This window comes from Rutidosis leptorrhynchoides, chromosome 4, assembly GCF_046630445.1.
Source record: "Rutidosis leptorrhynchoides isolate AG116_Rl617_1_P2 chromosome 4, CSIRO_AGI_Rlap_v1, whole genome shotgun sequence".
Lineage (NCBI taxonomy): Eukaryota > Viridiplantae > Streptophyta > Magnoliopsida > Asterales > Asteraceae > Rutidosis > Rutidosis leptorrhynchoides.
Genome location: NC_092336.1, coordinates 222921402 through 222948553, shown reverse-complemented (window position 1 = coordinate 222948553; position 27152 = coordinate 222921402). Strand labels below are relative to the sequence as shown.

General features: G+C 33.9%; 1 protein-coding gene across 1 annotated transcript; it reads right to left on the bottom strand.

The window, feature by feature from the left end:
- Positions 1-20084: 20084 nt before the first annotated feature.
- On the bottom strand, positions 20085-26692 carry LOC139843336 (uncharacterized). Its single transcript, XM_071833413.1, has 18 exons — positions 26492-26692; positions 26347-26374; positions 26023-26123; positions 25622-25825; positions 25292-25535; positions 24413-24588; positions 24259-24341; positions 24065-24137; positions 23825-23890; positions 23625-23667; positions 23349-23488; positions 23051-23263; positions 22880-22964; positions 22484-22778; positions 22110-22383; positions 21775-21997; positions 20586-20800; positions 20085-20448 (listed from the first exon to the last, which is right to left on the bottom strand). Exons 1-18 carry the CDS (start codon positions 26615-26617, stop codon positions 20299-20301), a joined length of 2739 nt encoding a protein of 912 aa, XP_071689514.1. The 5' UTR covers positions 26618-26692; the 3' UTR covers positions 20085-20298.
- Positions 26693-27152: the final 460 nt, after the last annotated feature.

Here is a 27152-nt window from a genome sequence, read left to right as displayed (position 1 = left end):
TTTTTCTTCATCTTCTTTTCTTCCTTTCTCTTCTTCTTTCCTTCGTGACTGTCTCCTTCTCCTGTTTTCGAACATAAGCATCAAACTAATCAAACCACCATCTTTAAAACGTCCACATTCAACCACCATATCTATCTGTTTTCGGTTTCTATTTTGATCAACCATCATTAGGAAACACCTTTCATCATTTCCACTCCATAGTTCAATCTCTGATCACCATCTCTCCCATTTATGTTTGCATTCGAACTATCACAACCACCCTAGATCACCACCATGACACCATTCTATTCTTATCGATCACCTTTCTTCATTTTCTTTTGTTCCTCGTTGTAAACCACACCACAAAACCGCCACAAGTTACCATCATTAAACACCATCACCGTAAACCACTGCAACTGAAACCTTGTGCTTCTGTATTCCTTTTTCTCGACAACTCCACCTGCTGCTATTTTGTTTTCTTGTTTCAACTGAAACCCATCGAAACCATCTAACTGTTGCTGCTATTCTACGTATCGGTGTTTCTGTTTTAACTCAACCGAATGGTGATAATATACAAAGGTGATATGTATATAAAGGATGATAATGATGTTATGCTTTATTGTTTTCCTATTTTGGCCGACAATTTTATATGTGGGCAATCCACTTAAGTATTAAAAAGTATAGAAAAAGGTTTAGTGGATTAATTGGGTCACATATTTCTTCATGCCAAAGCACCTTTCCTGTTGTGGCATTATACGTTTTTTTCCCTTGATTGTCGACAAGAACTTACCCCACTTGAATGCTTTTGTATTTTTTTTAAAAACCGAACTATCAAGGGCTGCTTGTGATATTCTTTCTCCTTGGCCGATATTTTACAAAGCAAGTGGAACTAGTGGGATTTGTGGCCGACCATTGCAGTATAAGGCTGCCATCACTCGCGTTTTTTCTTTTTTTTTGGAAACCGAAATCCATATTATATTGTGGGGTTATGTAAAGTGTTTCGTTGGGCTATGATCTATTTGGTTTGAACCGAGTATCTAGCGAGTAGGATTTTATGTTAGTAATAGATTAGGACCGTTGGTGTATTGAGAGGTGATGATATGTATTGTTCAAATTCGTTTCTGTTGACACGATAGAGAAGATTGAGATGCTACACAAAAATGATAATGATAAAGGGTGAAGCATGATGATGTAGGTATTAAAAGATGAAAATAATAGTAGTGGAATACAGGATGATGACTGCATACCTTTGTGTTTTTATTCCTATAATATTCGGAAGTTACCAGATTAGCCAAATGATTTTTTTTAGCGGGCTTACTTTGGGCCATTAACTATTAATTGGACTTAGACATATTGATGGGCCGTGAAGTGATGGGAATTACTGGTGGGCCAATTAAATGATTGGGCCGAGACCCAATTGAATTTAGATGGTAATGATATCGAGTATGATATTATGATGATGATGATGGTAGGTATATGGAGACGTGAATGGTGATGGAAATGATGTTAGTATTATGATAATGATATCATGATATTAATATGGTTACGAAGCATGTAGGTTAGATGACGATGAAGTTATCAAATAATGATAATGTTGTATCAAGTTTGTTTATGATGATGATAAGAATGATGATGGTTGATAATGACAAAATGATTAAATAGAATTGAGCTGGGAATTAAAACAGAAATGAATGGGTAGAACAATGGTTAAGAGTATCATAGGGTTAGCGGAACGTTGCGGGTTCAAACCCGGACTTGAGCATTCTTGTTATTTTTAAGGGCTACTTCTCGTGAGGTAGTTTTCTTATCATTATTATTATTATCATTATTATTATTATCATTATTATTATTATTAGCATTAATGTAAAATCATTATTTTATAGTTATTATTATTAGTAGTATTATTATCATTATGATTAAAAATTACTTTTATTACTATTATTGATATTAGGTTACCACATAAACAATTTATATATAAAAATTATACTTTTAGTAATATTACATATAAGTATGTATTAATCATATTAACATTTTTCGTATATAACAAATTAAGTATTTTAATCAAATATATAATAATATAACTATATAAATATTAGTCATTAAAAATGCATATACACAAATATATATAATATATAAAGTAAAGTTATAATATGTGAAATTGTTCAATTACGATTATATGTATTAATATACATATGAATAATATAGGTTCGTGAATCCGAGGCCAACCTTACACTTGTTCAATGTCGTTATATGTATTTTTACTACAAAATACAGTATGGTGAGTTTCATTTACCTTTTTACCCTTTACATATTTTTGGGCTGAGAATACATGCGCAACTTTTATAAATGCTTTACGAAATAGACACAAGTAATTGAAACTACATTCTATGGTTGAATGATCGAATTTGGTTATACCCCGTTTAGCTTGGTAGCCTAAGAATTAGGGAACGTACACCCTAATTGACGCGAATCCTAAAGATAGATCTATCAGGCCCAACGAGCCCCATCCAAAGTACCGGATGTTTTAGTACTTCGATTTTAATCAGGTCCGAGGTAGTTCCTGAATGATTGGGGATATTCTATATGCATCTTATTAAGGTCGGTTACCAGGTGTTCACCATATGAATGATTTTTATCTCTGCCATTTGCGAATGCCGGATTTTGAGATAGTTGTTATGAAAAATGAAATCTTGTGGTCTATTAAAATAATGAAATGATTACTATAAACTAATGAACTCACCAACCTTTTGGTTGACACTTTAAAGCATGTTTATTCTAAGGTATGAAAGAAATCTTCCGCTGTGCATTAGCTCATTTTAAAGATATTACTTGGAGTCATTCATGACATATTTCAAAAGACGTTGCATTCGAGTAGTTGAAGTTAATTAGAGATTATTATATTTCAATACACATCTCATACATAGAGATAAAAATCATTCATATGGTGAACACCTGGTAACCGACAATAACAAGATGCATATATAAGAATATCCCCATCATTCCGGGACACCCTTCGGATATGATATAAATTTCGAAGTACTAAAGCATCCGGTACTTTGGATGGGGTTTGTTAGGCCCAATAGATCTATCTTTAGGATTCGCGTCAATTAGGGTGTCTGTTCCCTAATTCTTAGATTACCAGACTTAATAAAAAGGGGCATATTCGATTTCGATAATTCAACCATAGAATGTAGTTTCACGTACTTGTGTCTATTTTGTAAATCATTTATAAAACCTGCATGTATTCTCATCCCAAAAATATTAGATTTTAAAAGTGGGACTATAACTCACCAACATTTTTGTTGACGTTTAAAGCATGTTTATTCTCAGGTGAATATTAAGAGCTTCCGCTGTTGCATACTAAAATAAGGACAAGATTTGGAGTCCATGTTTGTATGATATTGTGTAAAAACTGCATTCAAGAAACTGATTTCGATGTAACATATTTGTATTGTAAACCATTATGTAATGGTCGTGTGTAAACAGGATATTTTAGATTATCATTATTTGATAATCTACGTAAAGCTTTTTAAACCTTTATTTATGAAATAAAGGTTATGGTTTGTTTTAAAAATGAATGCAGTCTTTGAAAAACGTCTCATATAGAGGTCAAAACCTCGCAACGAAATCAATTAATATGGAACGTTTTTAATCAATAAGAACGGGACATTTCAGTTGGTATCAGAGCTTTTTAAAAAAAAAAAAAAAAAAAAAAAAAAAAAAAAAAAAAAAAAAAAAAAAAAAACTCCGCGACTCGCGGAGTTTTGAGTGAAAACCTCCGCGACTCGCGGAGGGACCAAATTACAGAAAAAAATAAAACAGCTGCACGCGAACTGATCACTCACACACACACAAAAACACCCAAAATACTGCGAAAAAGACCCGAGAAAACCCACGAAAATCATCCCAAAAACTCAATTTTTCACCGTTAATCTTCAAATTTTTCACTACAATCATGTTGAGAAGGATGATATCTATGAACTACTCAAGAAAACAGGTACAATTACACCCCAAATCACCTTTAAATCCGAATTTTAGTGTGTTCTTGAGCATATTTTCATAATTTGAATTTTGTTAATTTTTAGTGTAATTAATGTTAAATTGTTAGTATATTATGCATGTATAACCTAGATTGATGCTTGTTAACATGATTTGAAGCCAAAAACTTCAAAATCTTTAGAATCTAGGGTTTGTGTTCTTGAGAAATTTGGGGCTTTTTGATATAAACAGGTTATGGCCGATTTTTGTCATGAATTATTGCTAAATTGAGTAGTGTAACATGTCTAGGTAGTTAAATGATCCAAACTTTGAGCCTAAACATGATTTTGAGAATTAAAGTGGACTTTTTCAAGTCCAAAATTCATGAACTTGATTTTAGAAAGATAATGCCATTTGAGACTTGTTTATTTGCTAATAATGATTATTTTGACATGTTATTTGAGTTGAATGCTTATGAACTTGGCGAAAATTTTCGTATATGCTTATTTGAAAAAGTGTAGATTTTATAAAAATGTGAAAATAAGCTTAAGTTTGATATAAATTGATAATGTCATTGTAATTAATTTGATTGATGATTTTGCTGACACTAATGCATATTTGGATGCACAAAATTTGTGTTTGATGTGTTTTGCAGAATGAAAGGGGTGAATCTTCATCCCAAGCCCGCCATGCTCCTGCTGAGAACTTGGAACAACAGGAGGTAGATAACTACTACAGGCAGGATGTACCTCATCCAGTCATGACCTTTTCAGATATGCATTTGGAACAGTTACACCCGAACCTGCGATTTGACAGACTTTGGATAGATTATCCAAAATATCAACGGGGTTTGCATACTCTTCACTCTAAGGTTGTTGAGGTACCAAGGGTCATAGAATGGGGACCCTTGGAAGCTGTAGAATTGGCCGGGCCAATTAGGGAATTACTGGTACAGAGGTATGGTAATTCTTCTTTTAATGACTGGATATGTTTATTCACCATACGCAGACCTGTATATAAAGTATGGTGTGAAGAGTTGTTATGTAGTATAGAGTTGAATGATCGGGTAGCCAGTTTAACCGATCGTTCTTTTATTAGATTTTTGTTAGGCGGTTCGATGCGCCACATGTCTTTACTGGACATGGCTCAGGCTTTACGTATATATACGCCTGAGGAATTAGCGTCTGCCGATTGTAGAGGATTGATACTAAACGGTAGGAAAATAGATGAGAATTTTGATACACACGGTGTGTGGAGTCAAATGACAAGCCACCACCGTTTCAAAGGGGGAAACTACTCTTATTTGGATATAGATAGAGCCGAATTAAGAGTAATACATAGATTTTTAGCTAATTCGATTACACAAAGGGGTAAAAACAAAGAAAAGGTAAATGAACAAGATTTGTTTTACCATATGTGTATTCGAGACCCACACAGCGCTGTAAGTATACCATATTGTGTGGGTTATTATTTATCAGCTATGGTTCGAGGGATGCGTCCACATAGCATAATAGGAGGTGGTATTTTTATTACTTTGATTGGTGAATATCTCGGTGTGGATATAAGTCGGGGGGGATTATTAGTAGAAGAGCCGGAACCCCGCGACACTATAGGTTTAAATGTATACCATGGTGCGAAAGTGTTGAAGCGGCGAAATAACGCCGCAGTACGATACAATGGTAGACATCCACAGGTAGAGAGAAACCAGGAACAAGGTAATGTAGGAGGGGGGAACCAGATGCAAGAAATGCAAAGGTTTATAGCTTCTCAGGAATACGAAAATGCTAGACAGAGAGCATTTGAAGATTGGCAAGTTCATCAGAACCAGATCATAGCGCATTGCCAACACATAGGTAGAAACTATATTCCTACACCGAAACCCGTCTTCCCTCCTTGGTCGATAGAGATGCAGCCACCATATCCTACGTATGACCCTGCCGAGGCATTCTATAGCACTTATGGTTATGCGTGGAACCCCTATTGGTACCAATATCATCCTTAGTTTACTTATTTTTTATTTTTATTATTTTGTAATTTGTAATTATTGATACATTTAATATTTTTGTTTATATTGTAATCATTTTTATATTTATCTAACTTTTATTCTTAGATTTTAATAATTTTTGAATGTGGGGTAATATACCAAACTTCAAAAATATGTATATATGTATGCAGTTTATCTTATGTACACAACAGGGTAAAACAACGCATTTTCAAAGACTGGCATTAAGTTCAGCAAAAGCAAGTAATTTTGACGACAATGATGCAAAATATATGTGAAATAACAACAAGACGGAATGAACAAATGACGTGCACCATTTATCATTCAGCAAACAAACGCCAATATATTTGGAAACTTTGGTAAAAATTTAATCATTTTCACACAAATCACCCTCAATAATTTAAATTGTTACTGATTTCTTGCAAATGAGGGCATTGCAAGATCTTAAGTGTGGGAAGGGATTAAATTCTTTCGGATTTTAAAATTTTTATATTAAACACTTGGTTACCATTAAAAATACTAGTAAAGCAGTAGTTGTATTAGAATCTAGTGCTCTCTGATAAAAAAGAACAGCCCTAGTCTTATATACTGACTACCCAATTCTAGTAAAATTTTTCAAAATTTTCAATTAAATGAATTAAAATCATGTTTATACATATTTATGAACGATAAAACTAGGTTTCAAACACCGAAATTATTGTTACCTCGGAAAGGACATAAATTGAGAAACAAACTAAAATGTTAAAATTCATTTAAAATGGAATAGAGGACGATAAAAAAGAAAAATAAAAAGCCAAGTGTGGGAAAATTTACCAAGTTATTTTAAACATATGCCACATATATTTGTAACAAATAACTGAAAATACTTTTGCTTTGAACTAAACTAAACTGTTTTACCCAATGAAAGAAAAGAAGAGATGGATCTACACGATGAATCAATTCCATCATTAAAAGGAAGTAAAGTCTTCCGAAAAAGACACGCGCTTCTTGATTTAGGTCATGAAGTTGTCGTCCAGACCAGCTGTAGGTTGACGAAAAATCTAGAAAAGTCATCACTAAAATCAGCAGGAAATCCACGGACCTCAGCATTAAACAGGGTCGCCAAGTGGTCAGATTTATCCTAACCATGAGAAGGATTTATCTCGTACAATGGGGAGGCACCGTGCAAATTAGCTGGATAAGACTAATGAATCAGATCCCCAGAAAGGATAATCTCCTTAAAGATTAAAAATCAGCTTTTAAAGACTGATATTACTCAATCCTAGAGATTGACCTTAAAGATTGAGAATTACAAACTCATGGAATTCAATGATATCTAAACTCGAGCTTGAACGAGAAAATATTTTGATCAAAATTATAAACCGATTTGTTTTCTGAAAACCCTATTTTCAATGCGTTCATTACCATTGAACGTAAAATCCTAGGAATTCACCTAGAATTCATTAGGTCACCTGAACCAAATCGGGTGTCAACCGTAAGAACGGTGGTTGCATAGCATGGTCAAAGACAGGACCTTGTGCCAGACCGAAAAATTATAAGGGTGAGCTTTACTATTGCTCCTACCAAGGATAGTAATTGCGTCCGACACGTTATAGACCATAATCAAAAGCATGTCACGGGACATTGCCTTAAACAGTTGCTTGTTCAACGCTTTCCTTTACAACCGGACGGTAGTTTGCCGAAAGGTAATATACGGAACAAGTAAACTGGACGTGTTGCTTTCCAAATACAAGGTTAGCAAGTAGGTGACACAAAACCGCAAGTTTTGAGCTAAAATTTTCAAATCTGAAACCCACACAACCCACAAAAATATTTTGCAAACACCGGTAAAGGGTTATTCCGGAAAACTTATCTAGGGTAAAAACTAGATTTAATTTTCAAAAGATCAAATGTTTTCATAAAGATCCAATTTCCTTAATGGATCTAAATTTATAGTCATGTGGGACTGTAAACCATATCGTTACTACCATTGTTTATACCGCCGTATAGAAATCACTGATGTACAAAGTGTGAAGAATAAAGAAGTGATTCTAGTATTTCAAGACAATATTGCTTGAGGACAAGCAACGCTCAAGTGTGGGAATATTTGATAATGCTAAAAACGAACATATATTTCATGGCATTATTCCTCAAGAAAGACAAGCTTTTAGTTGCAATTGTTCTATTTACAAGTGATATTCGTTTAAATAATAAAAGGTGAAGACAAAAGACAGATTCGACGATTTGAAGACGCAAACGACCAAAAAGCTCAAAAGAACAAAAGACAATCAAAAAGGTTCCAATTATTGATAAGAAACGTCTCGAAATCACAAGAGTACAAGATTCAAAACGCAAAGTACAAGATATTAAATTGTACGCGAGGACGTTCGAAAATCCGGAACCGGGACCAGAGTCAACTCTTAACGCTCGACGCAACGGACTAAAAATTACAAGTTAACTATATATATAAATATAATATAATATATAATTAATTATATTAATTATATATATATTATATATATATATTAAAAACTGTCGGCAGCCAGAAACTCCAAGGGAGTAAAATGAAAATACCTCTCCGCGACTCGCGGAGTTTGAAGGCCTTTTTGCCGCGAGTCGCGGAGCCCCAAAAATCAAATCTGGCTATAAAATCAACCCGAATTCTGATCAAAATAAAACCATTTTTTCATCTCTCTCTCAATATATACGAGTAATATATATTTATATTTATAATTTATATTTTAATTTTAATTATAATTCTAATAATAAGGGTATGTTAGCGAATGTTGTAAGGGTGTAAGTCGAAATTCTGTCCGTGTAACGCTACGCTATTTTTAATCATTGTAAGTTATGTTCAACCTTTTTATATTAATGTCTCGTAGCTAAGTTATTATTATGCTTGTTTAAAACGAAGTAATCATGATGTTGGGCTAATTACTAAAATTGGGTAATTGGGCTTTGTACCATAATTGGGGTTTGGACAAAAGAACGACACTTGTGGAAACTAGACTATGGGCTATTAATGGGCTTTATATTTGTTTAACTAAATGAAAGTTTGTTAATGTTAATATAAAGATTTACAATTGGGCGTCCCTATAAATTACCATATACACTCGATCGGACACGATGGGCGGGGTATTTATATGTACGAATAATCGTTCATTTAACCGGACACGGGAATGGATTAATAGCCACTAGAATAATTAAAACAGGGGTGAAATTACATTCAAGGGTAATTGGTGTAATTGTTAACAAAGTAGTAAAACCTTGGTTTACACGCAGTCGATAACCTGGTGTATTCATTAAACAAAGTATTAAAACCTTGTTACAATTCGAATCCCCAATTAGTTGGAATATTTATCTTCGGGTATAATAATAATTTGACAAGGACACTTGCAATTTATATTTATGACTGATGGACTGTTATGGACAAAAACCAGACGGACATATTGAATAATCCAGGACAAAGGACAATTAACCCATGGGCATAAAACTAAAATCAACACGTCAAACATCATGATTACGGAAGTTTAAATAAGCATAATTCTTTTATATCATATTTTATTTCCTTTATTTTATATTTAATTGCACTTCTAATTATCGCACTTTTATTTATTGTTATTTCATTTTATCGCACTTTTAATTATCGTACTTTTTAATTATCGCAATTTAATTTTATCGCATTTTTATTATTCGCAATTTCATTATCGTTATTTACTTTACGTTTTAATTTAAAGTCTTGTATTTATTTTATATTTTACATTAGGTTTTAACTGCGACTAAAGTTTTAAAATCGACAAACCGGTCATTAAACGGTAAAAACCCCCCTTTATAATAATAATATTACTTATATATATATATTTGTATTTTTATAAAAGTAAACTAATATAGCGTTGAGCTTTGTTTAAAGATCTCCCTGTGGAACGAACCGGACTTACTAAAAACTACACTACTGTACGATTAGGTACACTGCCTATAAGTGTTGTAGCAAGGTTTAAGTATATCCATTCTATAAATAAATAAATATCTTGTGTAAAATTGTATCGTATTTAATAGTATTTTCTGCTAAAATTTAATATTATTTTATACCTCCCTGCTTTGACATCAGTACCCAAATCCTTTCAGCCCTATACCGGGTTCCGTCTTCCCGAATATTAAGATGCTTCTCCGATCCTTTGGGTATTTCATCCTTTAAATTTCCCTCTTTTAAAACTCCTTGTTGCGCCTCCTTTATTTGAGTAGTAATGTTATTATGAATCATTATATTCATAGATTTTACTCGATTGGGTTCTCTGTCCTTCCTGCTCAAGGCATCGGCTACCACATTTGCCTTCCCTGGGTGGTAACGAATCTCAAAGTCGTAATCATTCAATAATTCAATCCACCTACGCTGCCTCATATTCAGTTGTTTCTGATTAAATATGTGTTGAAGACTTTTGTGGTCGGTATATATAATACTTTTGACCCCATATAAGTAGTGCCTCCAAGTCTTTAATGCAAAAACAACCGCGCCTAATTCCAAATCATGCGTCGTATAATTTTGTTCGTGAATCTTCAATTGTCTAGACGCATAAGCAATCACCTTCGTTCGTTGCATTAATACACAACCGAGACCTTGCTTTGATGCATCACAATAAATCACAAAATCATCATTCCCTTCAGGCAATGACAATATAGGTGCCGTAGTTAGCTTTTTCTTCAATAACTGAAACGCTTTCTCTTGTTCATCATTCCATTCAAATTTCTTCCCTTTATGCGTTAATGCAGTCAAGGGTTTTGCTATTCTGGAAAAGTCTTGGATGAACCTTCTGTAGTAACCAGCTAGTCCTAAAAACTGGCGTATGTGTTTCGGAGTTTTCGGGGTTTCCCACTTTTCAACAGTTTCTATCTTTGCCGGATCCACCTTAATACCTTCTTTGTTCACTATGTGACCGAGGAATTGAACTTCTTCCAACCAAAATGCACACTTTGAAAACTTAGCGTACAATTCTTCCTTCCTCAATACTTCTAACACCTTTCTCAAATGTTCACTGTGTTCTTGGTCATTCTTTGAGTAAATAAGTATGTCATCAATGAAAACAATGACAAACTTGTCAAGGTATGGTCCACACACTCGGTTCATAAGGTCCATGAACACAGCTGGTGCATTAGTTAAACCAAACGGCATGACCATAAACTCGTAATGACCGTAACGTGTTCTGAAAGCAGTCTTTGGAATATCATCTTCTTTCACCCGCATTTGATGATACCCGGAACGTAAGTCAATCTTTGAATAAACAGACGAGCCTTGTAGTTGATCAAATAAGTCATCGATTCTCGGTAGTGGGTAGCGGTTCTTGATGGTAAGTTTGTTCAACTCTCGGTAGTCGATACACAACCTGAATGTACCATCTTTCTTCTTGACAAACAAAACAGGAGCTCCCCACGGTGATGTGCTTGGTCGAATGAAACCACGCTCTAAAAGTTCTTGTAATTGGCTTTGTAGTTCTTTCATCTCGCTGGGTGCGAGTCTGTAAGGAGCACGAGCTATTGGTGCAGCTCCTGGTACAAGATCTATTTGAAATTCAACGGATCGTTGTGGGGGTAATCCCGGTAATTCTTTCGGAAATACATCAGGAAATTCTTTTGCGACGGGAACATCATTGATGCTCTTTTCTTCAGTTTGTACTTTCTCGACGTGTGCTAGAACAGCATAGCAACCTTTTCTTATTAGTTTTTGTGCCTTCAAATTACTAATAAGATGTAGCTTCGTGTTGCCCTTTTCTCCGTACACCATTAAGGGTTTTCCTTTTTCTCGTATAATGCGAATTGCATTTTTGTAACAAACGATCTCCGCTTTCACTTCTTTCAACCAGTCCATACCGATTATCACATCAAAACTCCCTAACTCTACTGGTATCAAATCAATCTTAAATGTTTCGCTAACCAGTTTAATTTCTCGATTCCGACATATATTATCTGCTGAAATTAATTTACCATTTGCTAATTCGAGTAAAAATTTACTATCCAAAGGCGTCAATGGACAACTTAATTTAGCACAAAAATCTCTACTCATATAGCTTCTATCCGCACCCGAATCAAATAAAACGTAAGCAGATTTATTGTCAATAAGAAACGTACCCGTAACAAGCTCCGGGTCTTCCTGTGCCTCTGCCGCATTAATATTGAAAACTCTTCCACGGCCTTGTCCATTCGTGTTCTCCTGGTTCGGGCAATTTCTAATAATGTGGCCCGGTTTTCCACATTTATAACAAACTACATTGGCATAACTTGCTCCGACACTACTTGCTCCGCCATTACTCGTTCCGACACCATTTGTTCCTTTCGTTCTATTAACCCCTGGTCCGTAGACCTCACACTTCGCCGCGCTATGACCATTTCTTTTACACTTGTTGCAAAATTTGGTGCAGAACCCCGAGTGATTCTTTTCACACCTTTGGCATAGCTGCTTCTGATTGTTGTTGTTGTTGCGGTTATTATTGTTGTTGGGATGATTGTTGTAGTTGCTGTTGTTGTTGTTGTTGTTGGGCCGTTTGTTGTAGTTGCGATTGATGTTGCGATTGTTGGGATAATTGTTGCGATTATTGTTGTAATTGCTGTTGTTGTTGTATTGGTGATTCTTATCACCGTTTTCCTCCCACTTTCTTTTGACTTGCTTCACATTGGCCTCTTCAGCAGTCTGTTCTTTAATTCTTTCTTCAATTTGGTTCACGAGTTTGTGAGCCATTCTACATGTCTGTTGTATGGAGGCGGGCTCGTGTGAACTTATATCTTCTTGGATTCTTTCCGGTAATCCTTTCACAAACGCGTCGATCTTCTCTTCCTCATCTTCGAATGCTCCCGGACACAATAGGCACAATTCTGTGAATCGTCTTTCGTACGTGGTAATATCAAATCCTTGGGTTCGTAACCCTCTAAGTTCTGTCTTGAGCTTATTGACCTCGGTTCTGGGACGGTACTTCTCGTTCATCAAGTGCTTGAATGCTGACCACGGTAGTGCGTACGCATCGTCTTGTCCCACTTGCTCTAGATAGGTATTCCACCATGTTAACGCAGAACCTGTGAAGGTATGCGTAGCGTACTTTACTTTGTCCTCTTCAGTACACTTACTTATGGCAAACACCGATTCGACCTTCTCGGTCCACCGTTTCAATCCGATCGGTCCTTCGGTTCCATCAAATTCCAAAGGTTTGCAGGCAGTGAATTCTTTGTAGGTGCATCCTACACGATTTCCTGTACTGCTAGATCCAAGGTTATTGTTGGTATGTAGCGCAGCCTGTACTGCGGCTATGTTTGAAGCTAGAAAAGTACGGAATTCCTCTTCATTCATATTCACGGTGTGTCGAGTAGTCGGTGCCATTTCCTTCAAAATAGTTAAATGGAACAAGTTAATCATACAGAATATTAACAGTAGTTAATAGTATTTCGTAGCATAATATGAACTCATTTATAAAAGCTTTTTCTTCATATTAGCGTTTTATAAGTTTAAATTCGGGTAGTACCTACCCGTTAAGTTCATACTTAGTAGCTAATATACAATTCAACTACTACAATTCTATATGAAAAACTGATTATAATAATATTTCGCGTTCAAACTTTTATACAATATTTTACAAACTTACAATACCGCTTATTTTACATAAAGCATGAAATATAGCACACAATAACTTTGATACAAGATAGTTGTGAAGATAATTCTAGCTAGTACACAAGTCGTTCAGCAAAGGCAATAAAGACACGTAATTCATACGTCCAGAAACAAGTCATGCATTCTGGTTTTACTAGGACTACTTCCCATCCTTGGTCTTGTGCAACATAACCGTTATGGCCGTTGATAAGACAGCGTGTTGTAATGTCGTCAAAGGGACGAGGGTTACGTAATGTCCAACAGTCCCGTAATAATCTAAAAACCTCATTTCTTACCCCAATTACCGACTCCGTCACTTGTGGAAACGTTTTGTTTAAGAGTTGTAGCCCGATGTTCTTGTTCTCACTTTGGTGAGAAGCGAACATTACTAATCCGTAAGCATAACATGCTTCTTTATGTTGCATGTTAGCCGCTTTTTCTAAATCACGAAGTCCAATATTCGGATATATTGAGTCAAAATAATTTCTTAACCCGTTGCGTAAAATAGCATTTGGGTTCCCCGCAATATATGCGTCAAAGTAAACACATCGTAACTTATGGGTTTCCCAATGTGATATCCCCCATCTTTCAAACGAAAGTCTCTTATAAACCAAGACATTCTTGGAACGTTCTTCGAATGTCTTACAAACTGATCTCGCCTTAAATAGTTGTGCCGAGGAATTCTGGCCGACTCTAGACAAGATTTCATCAATCATGTCTCCGGGTAGGTCTCTTAAAATATTGGGTTGTCTATCCATTTTGTGTTTTTAAACTGTAAAATAGACAAGAGTTAGATTCATAAAAAAAAATACTTATTAATACAAGCAATTTTTACATATATCATAAAGCATAAGAACACTATATTACATATATTACACCACACGAATACAACTATCTTATTCCGACTCGCTCGTTTCTTCTTCTTCGGTTTTGGTTCGTTTTGCCAAGTTTCTAGGGATATATGATGTTCCCCTAATACGAGCCGTCGTTGTCCACATTGGTTTAGAAAAACCTGGTGGTTTAGAGGTTCCCGGGTCATTGTTACAACTTAAGGACTTCGGGCGTTGACGATACATATAAAGTTCATCGGGGTTGGAATTAGATTTATCTATTTTTATGCCCTTTCCCTTATTATTTTCTTTTGCCTTTTTAAATTCAGTTGGGGTAATTTCTATAACATCATCGGAATTCTCGTCGGAATCCAATTCATCGGAGAATTGGTAATCCTCCCAATATTTTGCTTCCTTGGCGGAAACACCATTGACCATAATTAACCTTGGTCGGTTGGTTGAGGATTTTCTTTTACTTAACCGTTTTATTATTTCCCCCACCGGTTCTATTTCTTCATCCGGTTCCGATTCTTCTTCCGGTTCCGATTCTTCTTCCGGTTCCGACTCTTCTTCCGGTTCCTCTTCGGGAACTTGTGAATCAGTCCACGAATCATTCCAATTTACATTTGACTCTTCATTATTATTAGGTGAGTCAATGGGACTTGTTCTAGAGGTAGACATCTATCACATAATATCAAACGCGTTAAGAGATTAATATATCACATAATATTCACATGTTAAAAATATATAGTTTCCAACAAAATTTGTTAAGCAATCATTTTTCAAGTAAACACGGTCGAAGTCCAGACTCACTAATGCATCCTAACAAACTCGATAAGACACACTAATAAAAAATTCTGGTTCTCTAAGACCAACGCTCGGATACCAACTGAAATGTCCCGTTCTTATTGATTAAAAACGTTCCATATTAATTGATTTCGTTGCGAGGTTTTGACCTCTATATGAGACGTTTTTCAAAGACTGCATTCATTTTTAAAACAAACCATAACCTTTATTTCATAAATAAAGGTTTAAAAAGCTTTACGTAGATTATCAAATAATGATAATCTAAAATATCCTGTTTACACACGACCATTACATAATGGTTTACAATACAAATATGTTACATCGAAATCAGTTTCTTGAATGCAGTTTTTACACAATATCATACAAACATGGACTCTAAATCTTGTCCTTATTTTAGTATGCAACAGCGGAAGCTCTTAATATTCACCTGAGAATAAACATGCTTTAAACGTCAACAAAAATGTTGGTGAGTTATAGGTTTAACCTATATATATCAAATCGTAACAATAGACCACAAGATTTCATATTTCAATACACATCCCATACATAGAGATAAAAATCATTCATATGGTGAACACCTAGTAACCGACATTAACAAGATGCATATATAAGAATATCCCCATCATTCCGGGACACCCTTCGGATATGATATAAATTTCGAAGTACTAAAGCATCCGGTACTTTGGATGGGGTTTGTTAGGCCCAATAGATCTATCTTTAGGATTCGCGTCAATTAGGGTGTCTGTTCCCTAATTCTTAGATTACCAGACTTAATAAAAAGGGGCATATTCGATTTCGATAATTCAACCATAGAATGTAGTTTCACGTACTTGTGTCTATTTTGTAAATCATTTATAAAACCTGCATGTATTCTCATCCCAAAAATATTAGATTTTAAAAGTGGGACTATAACTCACTTTCACAGATTTTTACTTCGTCGGTAAGTAAGACTTGGCCACTGGTTGATTCACGAACCTATAACAATATATACATATATATCAAAGTATGTTCAAAATATATTTACAACACTTTTAATATATTTTGATGTTTTAAGTTTATTAAGTCAGCTGTCCTCGTTAGTAACCTACAACTAGTTGTCCACAGTTAGATGTACAGAAATAAATCGATAAATATTATCTTGAATCAATCCACGACCCAGTGTATACGTATCTCAGTATTGATCACAACTCAAACTATATATATTTTGGAATCAACCCCAACCCTGTATAGCTAACTCCAATATTCACATATAGAGTGTCTATGGTTGTTCCGAAATATATATAGATGTGTCGACATGATAGGTCGAAACATTGTATACGTGTCTATGGTATCTCAAGATTACATAATATACAATACAAGTTGATTAAGTTATGGTTGGAATAGATTTGTTACCAATTTTCACGTAGCTAAAATGAGAAAAATTATCCAATCTTGTTTTACCCATAACTTCTTCATTTTAAATCCGTTTTGAGTGAATCAAATTGCTATGGTTTCATATTGAACTCTATTTTATGAATCTAAACAGAAAAGTATAGGTTTATAGTCGGAAAAATAAGTTACAAGTCGTTTTTGTAAAGGTAGTCATTTCAGTCGAAAGAACGACGTCTAGATGACCATTTTAGAAAACATACTTCCACTTTGAGTTTAATCATAATTTTTGGATATAGTTTCATGTTCATAATAAAAATCATTTTCTCAGAATAACAACTTTAAAATCAAAGTTTATCATAGTTTTTAATTAACTAACCCAAAACAGCCCGCGGTGTTACTACGACGGCGTAAATCCGGTTTTACGGTGTTTTTCGTGTTTCCAGGTTTTAAATCATTAAGTTAGCATATCATATAGATATAGAACATGTGTTTAGTTGATTTTAAAAGTCAAGTTAGAAGGATTAACTTTTGTTTGCGAACAAGTTTAGAATTAACTAAACTATGTTCTAGTGATTACAAGTTTAAACCTTCGAATAAGATAGCTTTATATGTATGAATCGAATGATGTTATGAACATCATTACTACCTTAAGTTCCTTGGATAAACCTACTGGAAAAGAGAAAAATGGATCTAGCTTCAATGGATCCTTGGATGGCTCGAAGTTCTTGAAGCAGAATCATGACACGAAAACAAGTTCAAGTAAGATCATCACTTGAAATAAGATTGTTATAGTTATAGAAATTGAACCAAAGTTTGAATATGATTATTACCTTGTATTAGAATGATAAACTACTGTAAGAAACAAAGATTTCTTGAGGTTGGATGATCACCTTACAAGATTGGAAGTGAGCTAGCAAACTTGAAAGTATTCTTGATTTTATGAAACTAGAACTTTTGGAATTTATGAAGAACACTTAGAACTTGAAGATAGAACTTGAGAGAGATCAATTAGATGAAGAAAATTGAAGAATGAAAGTGTTTGTAGGTGTTTTTGGTCGTTGGTGTATGGATTAGATATAAAGGATATGTAATTTTGTTTTCATGTAAATAAGTCATGAATGATTACTCATATTTTTGTAATTTTATGAGATATTTCATGCTAGTTGCCAAATGATGGTTCCCACATGTGTTAGGTGACTCACATGGGCTGCTAAGAGCTGATCATTGGAGTGTATATACCAATAGTACATACATCTAAAAGCTGTGTATTGTACGAGTACGAATACGGGTGCATACGAGTAGAATTGTTGATGAAACTGAACGAGGATGTAATTGTAAGCATTTTTGTTAAGTAGAAGTATTTTGATAAGTGTATTGAAGTCTTTCAAAAGTGTATAAATACATATTAAAACACTACATGTATATACATTTTAACTGAGTCGTTAAGTCATCGTTAGTCGTTACATGTAAGTGTTGTTTTGAAACCTTTAGGTTAACGATCTTGTTAAATATTGTTAACCCAATGTTTATAATATCAAATGAGATTTTAAATTATTATTTTATCATGATATTATCATGTATGAATATCTCTTAATATGATATATATACATTAAATGTCTTTACAACGATAATCGTTACATATATGTCTCGTTTAAAAATCATTAAGTTAGTAGTCTTGTTTTTACATATGTAGTTCATTGTTAATATACTTTATGATATGTTTTCTTATCATAGTATCATGTTAACTATATATATATCCATTTATATGTCATCATATAGTTTTTACAAGTTTTAACGTTCGTGAATCACCGATCAACTTGGGTGGTCAATTGTCTATATGAAACATATTTCAATTAATCAAGTCTTAACAAGTTTGATTGCTTAACATGTTGGAAACATTTAATTATGTAAATATCAATCTCAAATAATATATATAAATATGGAAAAGTTCGGGTCACTACAATTCCTCCTCAACAGCTTCAGAAGTAAGAGATTCTGCATCACTGTTGCCCTCTTTTTCTATGTTAATATCCGTCTTGTCGATGGCAACATTCCATCCCCCTAGTTCATGCACGTACGCCTCGAACCACTTACCATGAGCCTTAGTGTTTACTCTTTCATTAATGAAGGTTTTATACTTTGTGGCAACACAAACTCTTCCAACGCTCATAGGCGAGTCTGTGCCTTTTTCAAAGAAAAGGAACTTCCCGAAAAGGCCAGCAACCTTTTTATAAGCATTGGATCCCCACGCAGTTAAAGGAAGACCGACAATCTCAATCCATACAAATCGTTCTTCAGCAACAAAATGTTTAGAAACAGGACGAGTTATCGAATAAAAATTTGTCACTTCCTCTTTCAATAAAATAAAATATAATATAATAAAATAAAATTTGTCACTTCCTCTTTCAATCCGATTACTCTGATCTAATCTAATAAATATATATATTTTATAATTAATTTTTTTTCCTACCCAAATTTCAATCAGATTTTACCACATCACTCTACTTAATATTTGACACGAAAAATTAACACAACGGTTAAAAAATATCAGAGAAACTGACATTGCCTAGTCACATGTAGATTGCACTTTTTGACATAAAATTGCATAAAATGCTCATAATATCACGGGCACCATTAGAAATGGTCTAATGAGTTGGGTGTTATTTTCTTTTCATAAAAACTCTAAAATGCACTTTTAACACTCAAAATTCGGTAACAATTCATTAATATGTATTCATGCGAAAAGAATATAAACTGGAAGGCAAAACACAATTTCACATGTATGTTATGAGTAATTAAAAGATGAGATGGTGACATGGGATGGTTCTAGTTCTATACAACCTTATGACATAAGATCAAATATTCTTTCCATCACAATTTAATAGGTTTGTTTTCCTTCTTTGGGATGTTCCAGTTTAATAGTCCACTTGTAAAGTTATTTTATATCCTTGTTTTATATATGTAAAAAAAAGTAAGTAAAAAGTAAAGGATAAAACAGAAAAATGAACTGAAAATTACAAAATGATAATGACATTTCTTAAACTGTGTATTCTTTGTCTGATGACTATTAAGTAGACGGATAGAGTATAAAATGATTGTAAAAGTGTAACAAATATTCAAGTGTCAGGTATAAATGTACGTTCTTGTTCTCGATTTCTTGATTGATAGAAGATCGTAGCTTGATAGCGCGTCAAGAGATCTTTTCGTTAAGGGATTTTTGGACATTCTTTCAATGAAGAATAACAAGGTAACACAGCTAAGTATCATTTCGAGAGATCTTTTCGCTAAGGATTTTAGGAATTTCTAAAATAATCTCAATGAAGAATGCCAAGTAGACGAAAACTGTAGTGTAATCTAACACTTTGGCATGACTTAATACAACGTTTACTTGACACCAAAGTTGCCTCGGGTGGGAACTTCTACTTGCCCCGGAAAATAAAAGATACGAAAATGTGAATCATCAATTTGTCAACTTAATTGCACACACACACAAAAAAAAAAAAAAAAAAAAAAATAAAATAATAAAAAAAAAAAAAAAAAAAAAAAAAAAACGATACATAAAAAAAGACTATTTTGCATATTTTTCTGCTTTCCATGAAAAGCGTCAAGGCTATATGTTCTTGTATACTCTCCAAACTAACTTATACTTGTTCATTGGCTTGATTCATCATTACTTTACTGATCTCTGAAGTAAATTTTGTCAAAACTGACGTGCGTAAACAAGGTCAAAACTGCGAGTTACTAAGAAAGGATACCATGCATCTTGTGCTCTGAAACAATCCATCCAACTTTTGCCAAACACCAGATTGAGCTTCTAAAAGCTTATGTGCCTTGGCTTGTAAATTAGATTGTCTTCTAATAGTTTCACCATGTATCTGACAAGAACAAACACCGGCATTAATGTTAATGGATTAACTCGAAATCCACACACACAGAAGTTAAGAAATATAATTTTAAAAAATCTGCAATTTGAAATATGTAACAAAAGATAAGAGATTGAATTAGTGGAAACCTTCAAAAACAATCGAATTAGAGCTTGAATGAACTCAAAGTTATTTCTAAATGAGATTTCGTGTAAGAAATAATCGAGTAGAAGTTCAATGATAAGCAGCTCTGGTCTGTTTTCAGGTTCTTGCTCGTCATCATCATCAATGATCTGAAGCATTCTTAGTTCCACATCTAATGTTGATGGAGATAAACTCTTTAGATAATCTGTCAACGCCTCAACTGCAAAATCGGACATTACAATTACAATATACTAAAAAATAAGGAAGGCTTAACATCAGCATTCTGAACCGACATTGAGCCCGCTTAACAGTATAACCATAACTTAAAGGATGGTGATCCTTACACCACCAAAATTTAGTCATACACCACCAAAATATATATTGTGACCATTTTACCCTTACAATCATTTTCTTTATAATTCACCTTTTTTTTAATACTTCAACCATTTATATAGATCGAGTAAACTACGGAGTATATGTCATCTGTTATTCCCTTTTATTACTTTATGTCTCCCATTTCTAACTTATATTCCCATTACTTCTGGGTTCAGATGGTATTTGTACCACTTTGACATCAATAAGCTTAGCCTTTCAAAAGAAGAAGAAAAATCTCTCAATTAACTATTATTGGTATTTCATGTAGCATCAAACGGTACTCTAAATCCTAATTAAATATTTTCGTCGGAATCAGTTTAGGGATACAATAAGTCTTTCAATTAGAAGTATCAATAAATATCGATTAAAATTAGTTTAGGGCTACAAATAGTTTTCAATCTAGGGTTCATAAAATACATGTGTATTATTCTAATCGATTAAAGAAGTAGCGAGGAAGAAGAAGGATAAGTAAAATCTTGAAATACCAAAGGCAGAATGTGCGCAAGAGAGGATAAGAAGATTTTGTCTTGTAAATAATCACTTAGTTGTATATGTGAGTAAGAGTAGAGAGTCAAGACAGAGCCAATAGTGATAATTAATTTGGATATATACGGTGATAGGGAATTGGGGATGGGTAATGGTAGTTTAAAGATATACGGAGTATTTGGGATGAATCTTGATAAAAGGGAAACTAAAAGGGGTGCTTAATAATTTTAAAATAAGAAAGGGCAAAGTCGTCCAAAAAAATTTATTGGTGGTGTATGGCAAATTCTTGGTGGTGTATGGATCACCACCCTAACTTAAAATATAAGAACTTACAGTTTTTCATCTCAACAGAGGACTTGACAAATTGTACAAAAGGTGATGAGGGCAGATCGGTATTTTTGGTAGTTTTATCACGCTGATCATCTTGTATGCCCTTTTCTTCATTACTTGGTTCACTAGGCTTGAACAATATCTCTCCAGAAAGAGATGGTATAGAAGGTAAAAAGAAAGGTGCCTTTTCAGGCTTTTTTGGAGGCTCAATCGGCTTATTGCGAGCCTGCAAATTGCAGAATAGTAACCCAAATATTTTTATTATGTGTTTTCCAACATCTTTGTTTTTTCTTTTTTTTAGAAAAATGACGAATAATTGAATAGAGATTCATTGGTACCTTTATGATGTCCAGGTTGATCAAACTTTGCCACTGGCTCTTAGGCAGCAGAGAAAGTGTGACTAAGTCTGGAATTTGTTGATCGATTTGTGGAGTCTGAATTATAGCTTCAGCCTGAAAGTTGCTTAAAACGGTCTTATTATCAGAATCATCCTTATCCTTATCTTTAGAACTGTCTCCAGAAGATATGGAAGGCAACTTAACGTTCAATACGTCCTTCCCACTTCCATACGCATCGATGTTTGAAGCTCCAGAAAACATTGTCTGGTTCACCCTGATCATAACAGACAATCATAATGGATAGATTAAAATAATAATAACGATGATAAACTTATATTTTCAAGAACGTGTAAGCAACAGAAAAAGAAGCTTACCACAAGTAGACACCATTTTGATCAACATGAGTTGTTGCCAAAACATCCATATTTGGTGACAAAGACAAAGCAGTAATCGATACATCAACATGTATTGCATCGATCTGCCTTGCTAAAATGACATCCCAAATCCTAAGAGTCCCATCCATACTCGATGACAAAAGCCATTTTCCATCCTCACTAAAACAAACGTCTGTAATTCTATCCGAATGGCCTTCAAACTTACGGACCAGCTTTAGTGCCACCACATCAAACATACGAATGATCAAATCATCAGTTACGGTAGCCAAAAGACCTGAATTTTATTCAACAAGCATCATCATAAATATGTGAGCACGGGTTTGTATTTATATCTATATCTATATGTGTATGAGACGACAAATAAAGCAAATGTACCATTAGAACGGTGGTAGATGATCTTCACCACGTTGCAACCAATTTCCCACTTAGATTTAAGCTCGCGTCCCTTAAAATTCCATACCTAAAAAAGATAGTTGACATACTAATTAAAAAAACGTCCACATATAAAATTTAAATAGTGAAAACATGAACGTTTGAGCTACATACCTTTATATCCCCATTATATCCTGCACTGATCATTATAGAATTTGTTGAATCACATGCAACACCGACCACTTCTCCATCATGCGCACATATATGTTTTTCAGACATGTCCACATAAGAGCCTCTGCTCAATCCCGATTGAAGATTAAATTTTTCGACCCAGCCATTTGCTGTGCCCAATATAGCAAAGTTTCCACACGTACTAATAGTGCATGCCTGTCATCATACATAAGATGCCTATTTAAACTGCTGTTCATATGATGATGAGTTAACAAGATGAAAAGTTGTAAATATTTATTACCTTAACAGGAGCTTTATTATCTGGGTTAGGGGTCAGGATATGCTCACCAAGAACGAAATTTTGTAGTCTCCATACATATGCATGTGGTGTATCCATATGACAAGTGACTACGTTGGACCAATCTCGTTCCCTAATTTCAGCTATTATAATTAGCACAAAAAAAAATTAACATCAGATCACAAACTTGTCCCCAAAACATAAGATTACAAAGATGGAATAAGGAACAACTTCCTAGACAATATTAGCACTAATATAACCTATAACAATAGCACTTACCAACATCAAATGCAATCACTGGCTTCAATTTAATTTCTTCTTCCTGAAAATAAAAAACAATAATATCAGAGACCGTGCAGTTGTAACAGTTACTACCTAGAAGGCTAATACAGAACTATATGTCCTCCATACATACTGATTGGAATATAACTATAACTAAATACATTAATTAAAAAACTTAAATGAATAAAAAAAACTACCTTCAATTTGAGCTTCTTTGCTCTTTTTGTTATATGACGCTGAGAAAGCTCTCTACTTTGTTGATCCTGATTGCAACAAGATTTAAATGAATAAAAAATAATTAATTAAAAAACTTGCATATGGTGTATGTTAGTGTAAATCCATAATCATGTGTATGTTAGTTCATTATGTAGACATAAAAAATTAACATAATTACACACAAGCATATAGCATATGGTGAGCATAAAATGATATCAAACCTGAATAACAGAAAAAAGGCGGAATGCACGATCTTGACCAGCAGATAAAATGTGTCTCCCATTAGCATAGAACCTAAAACAAAGTTGTATCCTAGTTCATTCATACCCTTATTTATATGCACACAAAAATTAAAGTATTTCTTGATCATGAATATATTGATTTAAAAAAACATATACATAATGACATCATTTACCTAATACAAAGAGGGGGTGCACTGTGCCCGCTTCGAAACCTTAGCAAACGGGGATCACCATCAGTTGTATCAAAAATCCACATCTACGGGGAAAAACGGTATTGGTAAATATACACTACAACAGTAAACTGAGGATGTAGTGTTTCATATTTACCTTAATAGAGTTGTCTGCTGACGTACTCATTAGAACTGGTTCATTAGCAAAGAAATGTAAAGATATAACAGAGCTATCATGAGCGTCTCTAATGACAGACTGAAGCCTCCTCTTTTCAAGATTCCATATGCTTATTACACCAGAAGATCCTCCAGATGCTAAAAGTGGTTGACCATCTAGACCATACAGTCAAAATTAGAACTTGCTCAGTTGCTTGGCACGTATAAAATCAATCAATTACAAATTTAACATTAGGGTAAAAAAAAGATAATAAAACCAAAAACTGGCCTGAGAATTTCAGCCCAAAATCAAAAGAAATAGGCATAGCCGAACTAAACCGTTTAAAGAAAGTCTTTGGGAAGATTCGGGCGATTAAAAATTACAACATTAGGAGGTGGTTGTTTTCATTTTTTCTAAACACATAGATAATGCACCACAATCATATAAAGTTTAGTAAAATTGGTTGATTGTTTATATTTTCTTGTTAGTAAATAATAACTTTCAGACACAAAGTTCTCCACAAGGTAATAACTGGATATTCAATCTTCAATTAAATATAAAATAATGAGAATTAAACTTAAAAATTACTACTCCATATAACTTCGGTTACTATGTCACTTAAAATTACTACTCCATATAGCTTTGCTTACAAAACAAACGAGTCGACCCAACTCAACAGACCAGTTGCACTGTTTTCAAGTTTCCTCTTTTAACCCGAACCCATTTTGTCACTTCTACAAAGAAATTATAAAGACACCCAAGGTGCAGCTAGAGCCACATAAAAGACAAATCAAGAACTATCAAGATGAATAACTTAAAATCCAACTATGAGAAAAATAACAAACCATTTTTCAACAGTCACAAATCTAGAAATCTTACCCGTTCTAAACGATAAGGCAGTGACAGCACCTCGAGTTGATTGACTAAAAGTAACAACTTCTTCATCATATCTGATATTATGGACATGAATACTTCCATCAGCACAACCAACACCAATAACATCTAAAGCTGGTGATGAAACGCAGCAAGCAATCGATGATTTCCAGCCTTTAAATTCATATATTTTTTGTTTTGTACATATGTTCCATAGTTGAAGTGAACCATCCTGACTTCCCAGCAAAACCTGTTTACATGTTATCAGTCAGCGAATGCACGAAAGACACAATTAGAACAGTAACTCATGTCTTCAAGTTGAAACTAAACGATTACCTTGTTTAAATAAGTGTCCGGGTGCATAATACAGCTTGGAGTGAATTCACTATCTAGCAAAATATGTCCAACAGGAGTAAGATTCTCTTCAATTCCTTTAAAAGCCCATATGAAAACGTTCCCTTCGACATCAACACTAATAACATGTTCTCCAAACACAAGTAACAATTTGACCTTGGCATTATGGCTGCTCCAGGTCGCCACCTGTTCACAAGCACAATCTCTTTCACGTCAATTTACGTAAAGAATATTACAACAACCATGAACCCTTCAATTAATTGTAAAAAGAAAATAGGTAGTAATCGAAAGTAACCAATGCAAATGCAAAATCAGCCATGTACATGAATACTTAAACTTAACTTAGGTAACAATCCTGTTGTTACTGATTAAAAAAAACAGACCTGATGAGCACGCTTGAATACACCAATATCATTTCCATATGCAGCAAATGTATAATCACGATATGATGCTAGTGCCCGAATCTTTTTTGCAAGTTGAGGACCTTTAAACAGCTTTCAAATATCAAAACAAGTTTTTGATAACAAAAATCAAACATCACACGGCACAAAAATTACTAGATTCTGATAATTCGATTATATGGATAAATATATCATACAGATAAACTATGCCATAAATGTAGGTAATAAAACTATCACTTCAATCTGACATATTAAAATGCAGAAATTTCTTAACAGATTTATAGTGATATATATAAACAAACGTACCAACAAGAACAAGACTGAGCTTAGCACACTGTCAAAACGGAAAAAAGAAAGATTAAAGAATGTCATTAATTAATTCAATAAATTAAAGTAACATAATACTCCATAGAAAATAAAATTTGACTGTAGATAATAAGGTTTTGCTTACGTTATAAATCTGCCATGATTTGCCAACACTGACTGTAACGAAGGTTTCAGTGCCCATTCTTTGAACAGAGAACGGAACGTTATTTGTTATGTATCCGATTGCACGAAACGGTTCAAATATTCCCATTTTATTGGATTGAATTTGTATTGCAGATTGTAATTTTATAGGGTTTTGATAAGTGTAACAGCTGAAGAGGAGGAGGAAGAAGAAGAAAGAATGAAAAGGAGGTGACTTGAAAGATTTTAGGGTTTTAAATGTCGTTAAATTAGGGGTTTATTGAATGACTTGCACGACGCGGTTCCAAACACTTGAACTAGTAAGTAGGGTTTTGGGTCCGAGTATTCGGGTCATTAGTCCGATAGGATGGTTTTAAATTTTTTTTTTTGTTGCGATTTTGGTTATGGAAGGATTTTTAATACAAATTCGCATACCCGACTCATATACTCATATACTTGTCTTGAAAGAAATTTCAATTTCATTAATCACAATAATTAAATTTAAAATAATAATATAATACAATTGTATTGTACTATTGTTTGATATTTATATATACTATTTTGATTTAGTCTTCATTTTAATAATATTATTATATTATCAAAATAAAAAATAAAATAGATGAATGGTGAATGAAAATGACTAACAATGGAGAAATTCAATATTC

What these genes read in the sequence shown, in the direction of transcription:
- LOC139843336 (XM_071833413.1), bottom strand. Translation starts at nt 26,617, where the DNA reads ATGGGAATATTTGAACCGTTTCGTGCAATCGGATACATAACAAATAAC. An exon ending in GCACCCCCTCTTTGTATTAG is followed by an intron (nt 24,138 to 24,258) that starts GTAAATGATGTC and finishes ACTTTGTTTTAG; the next exon opens with GTTCTATGCTAATGGGAGAC. An exon ending in CAAAGAAGCTCAAATTGAAG is followed by an intron (nt 23,668 to 23,824) that starts GTAGTTTTTTTT and finishes TTTTATTTTCAG; the next exon opens with GAAGAAGAAATTAAATTGAA.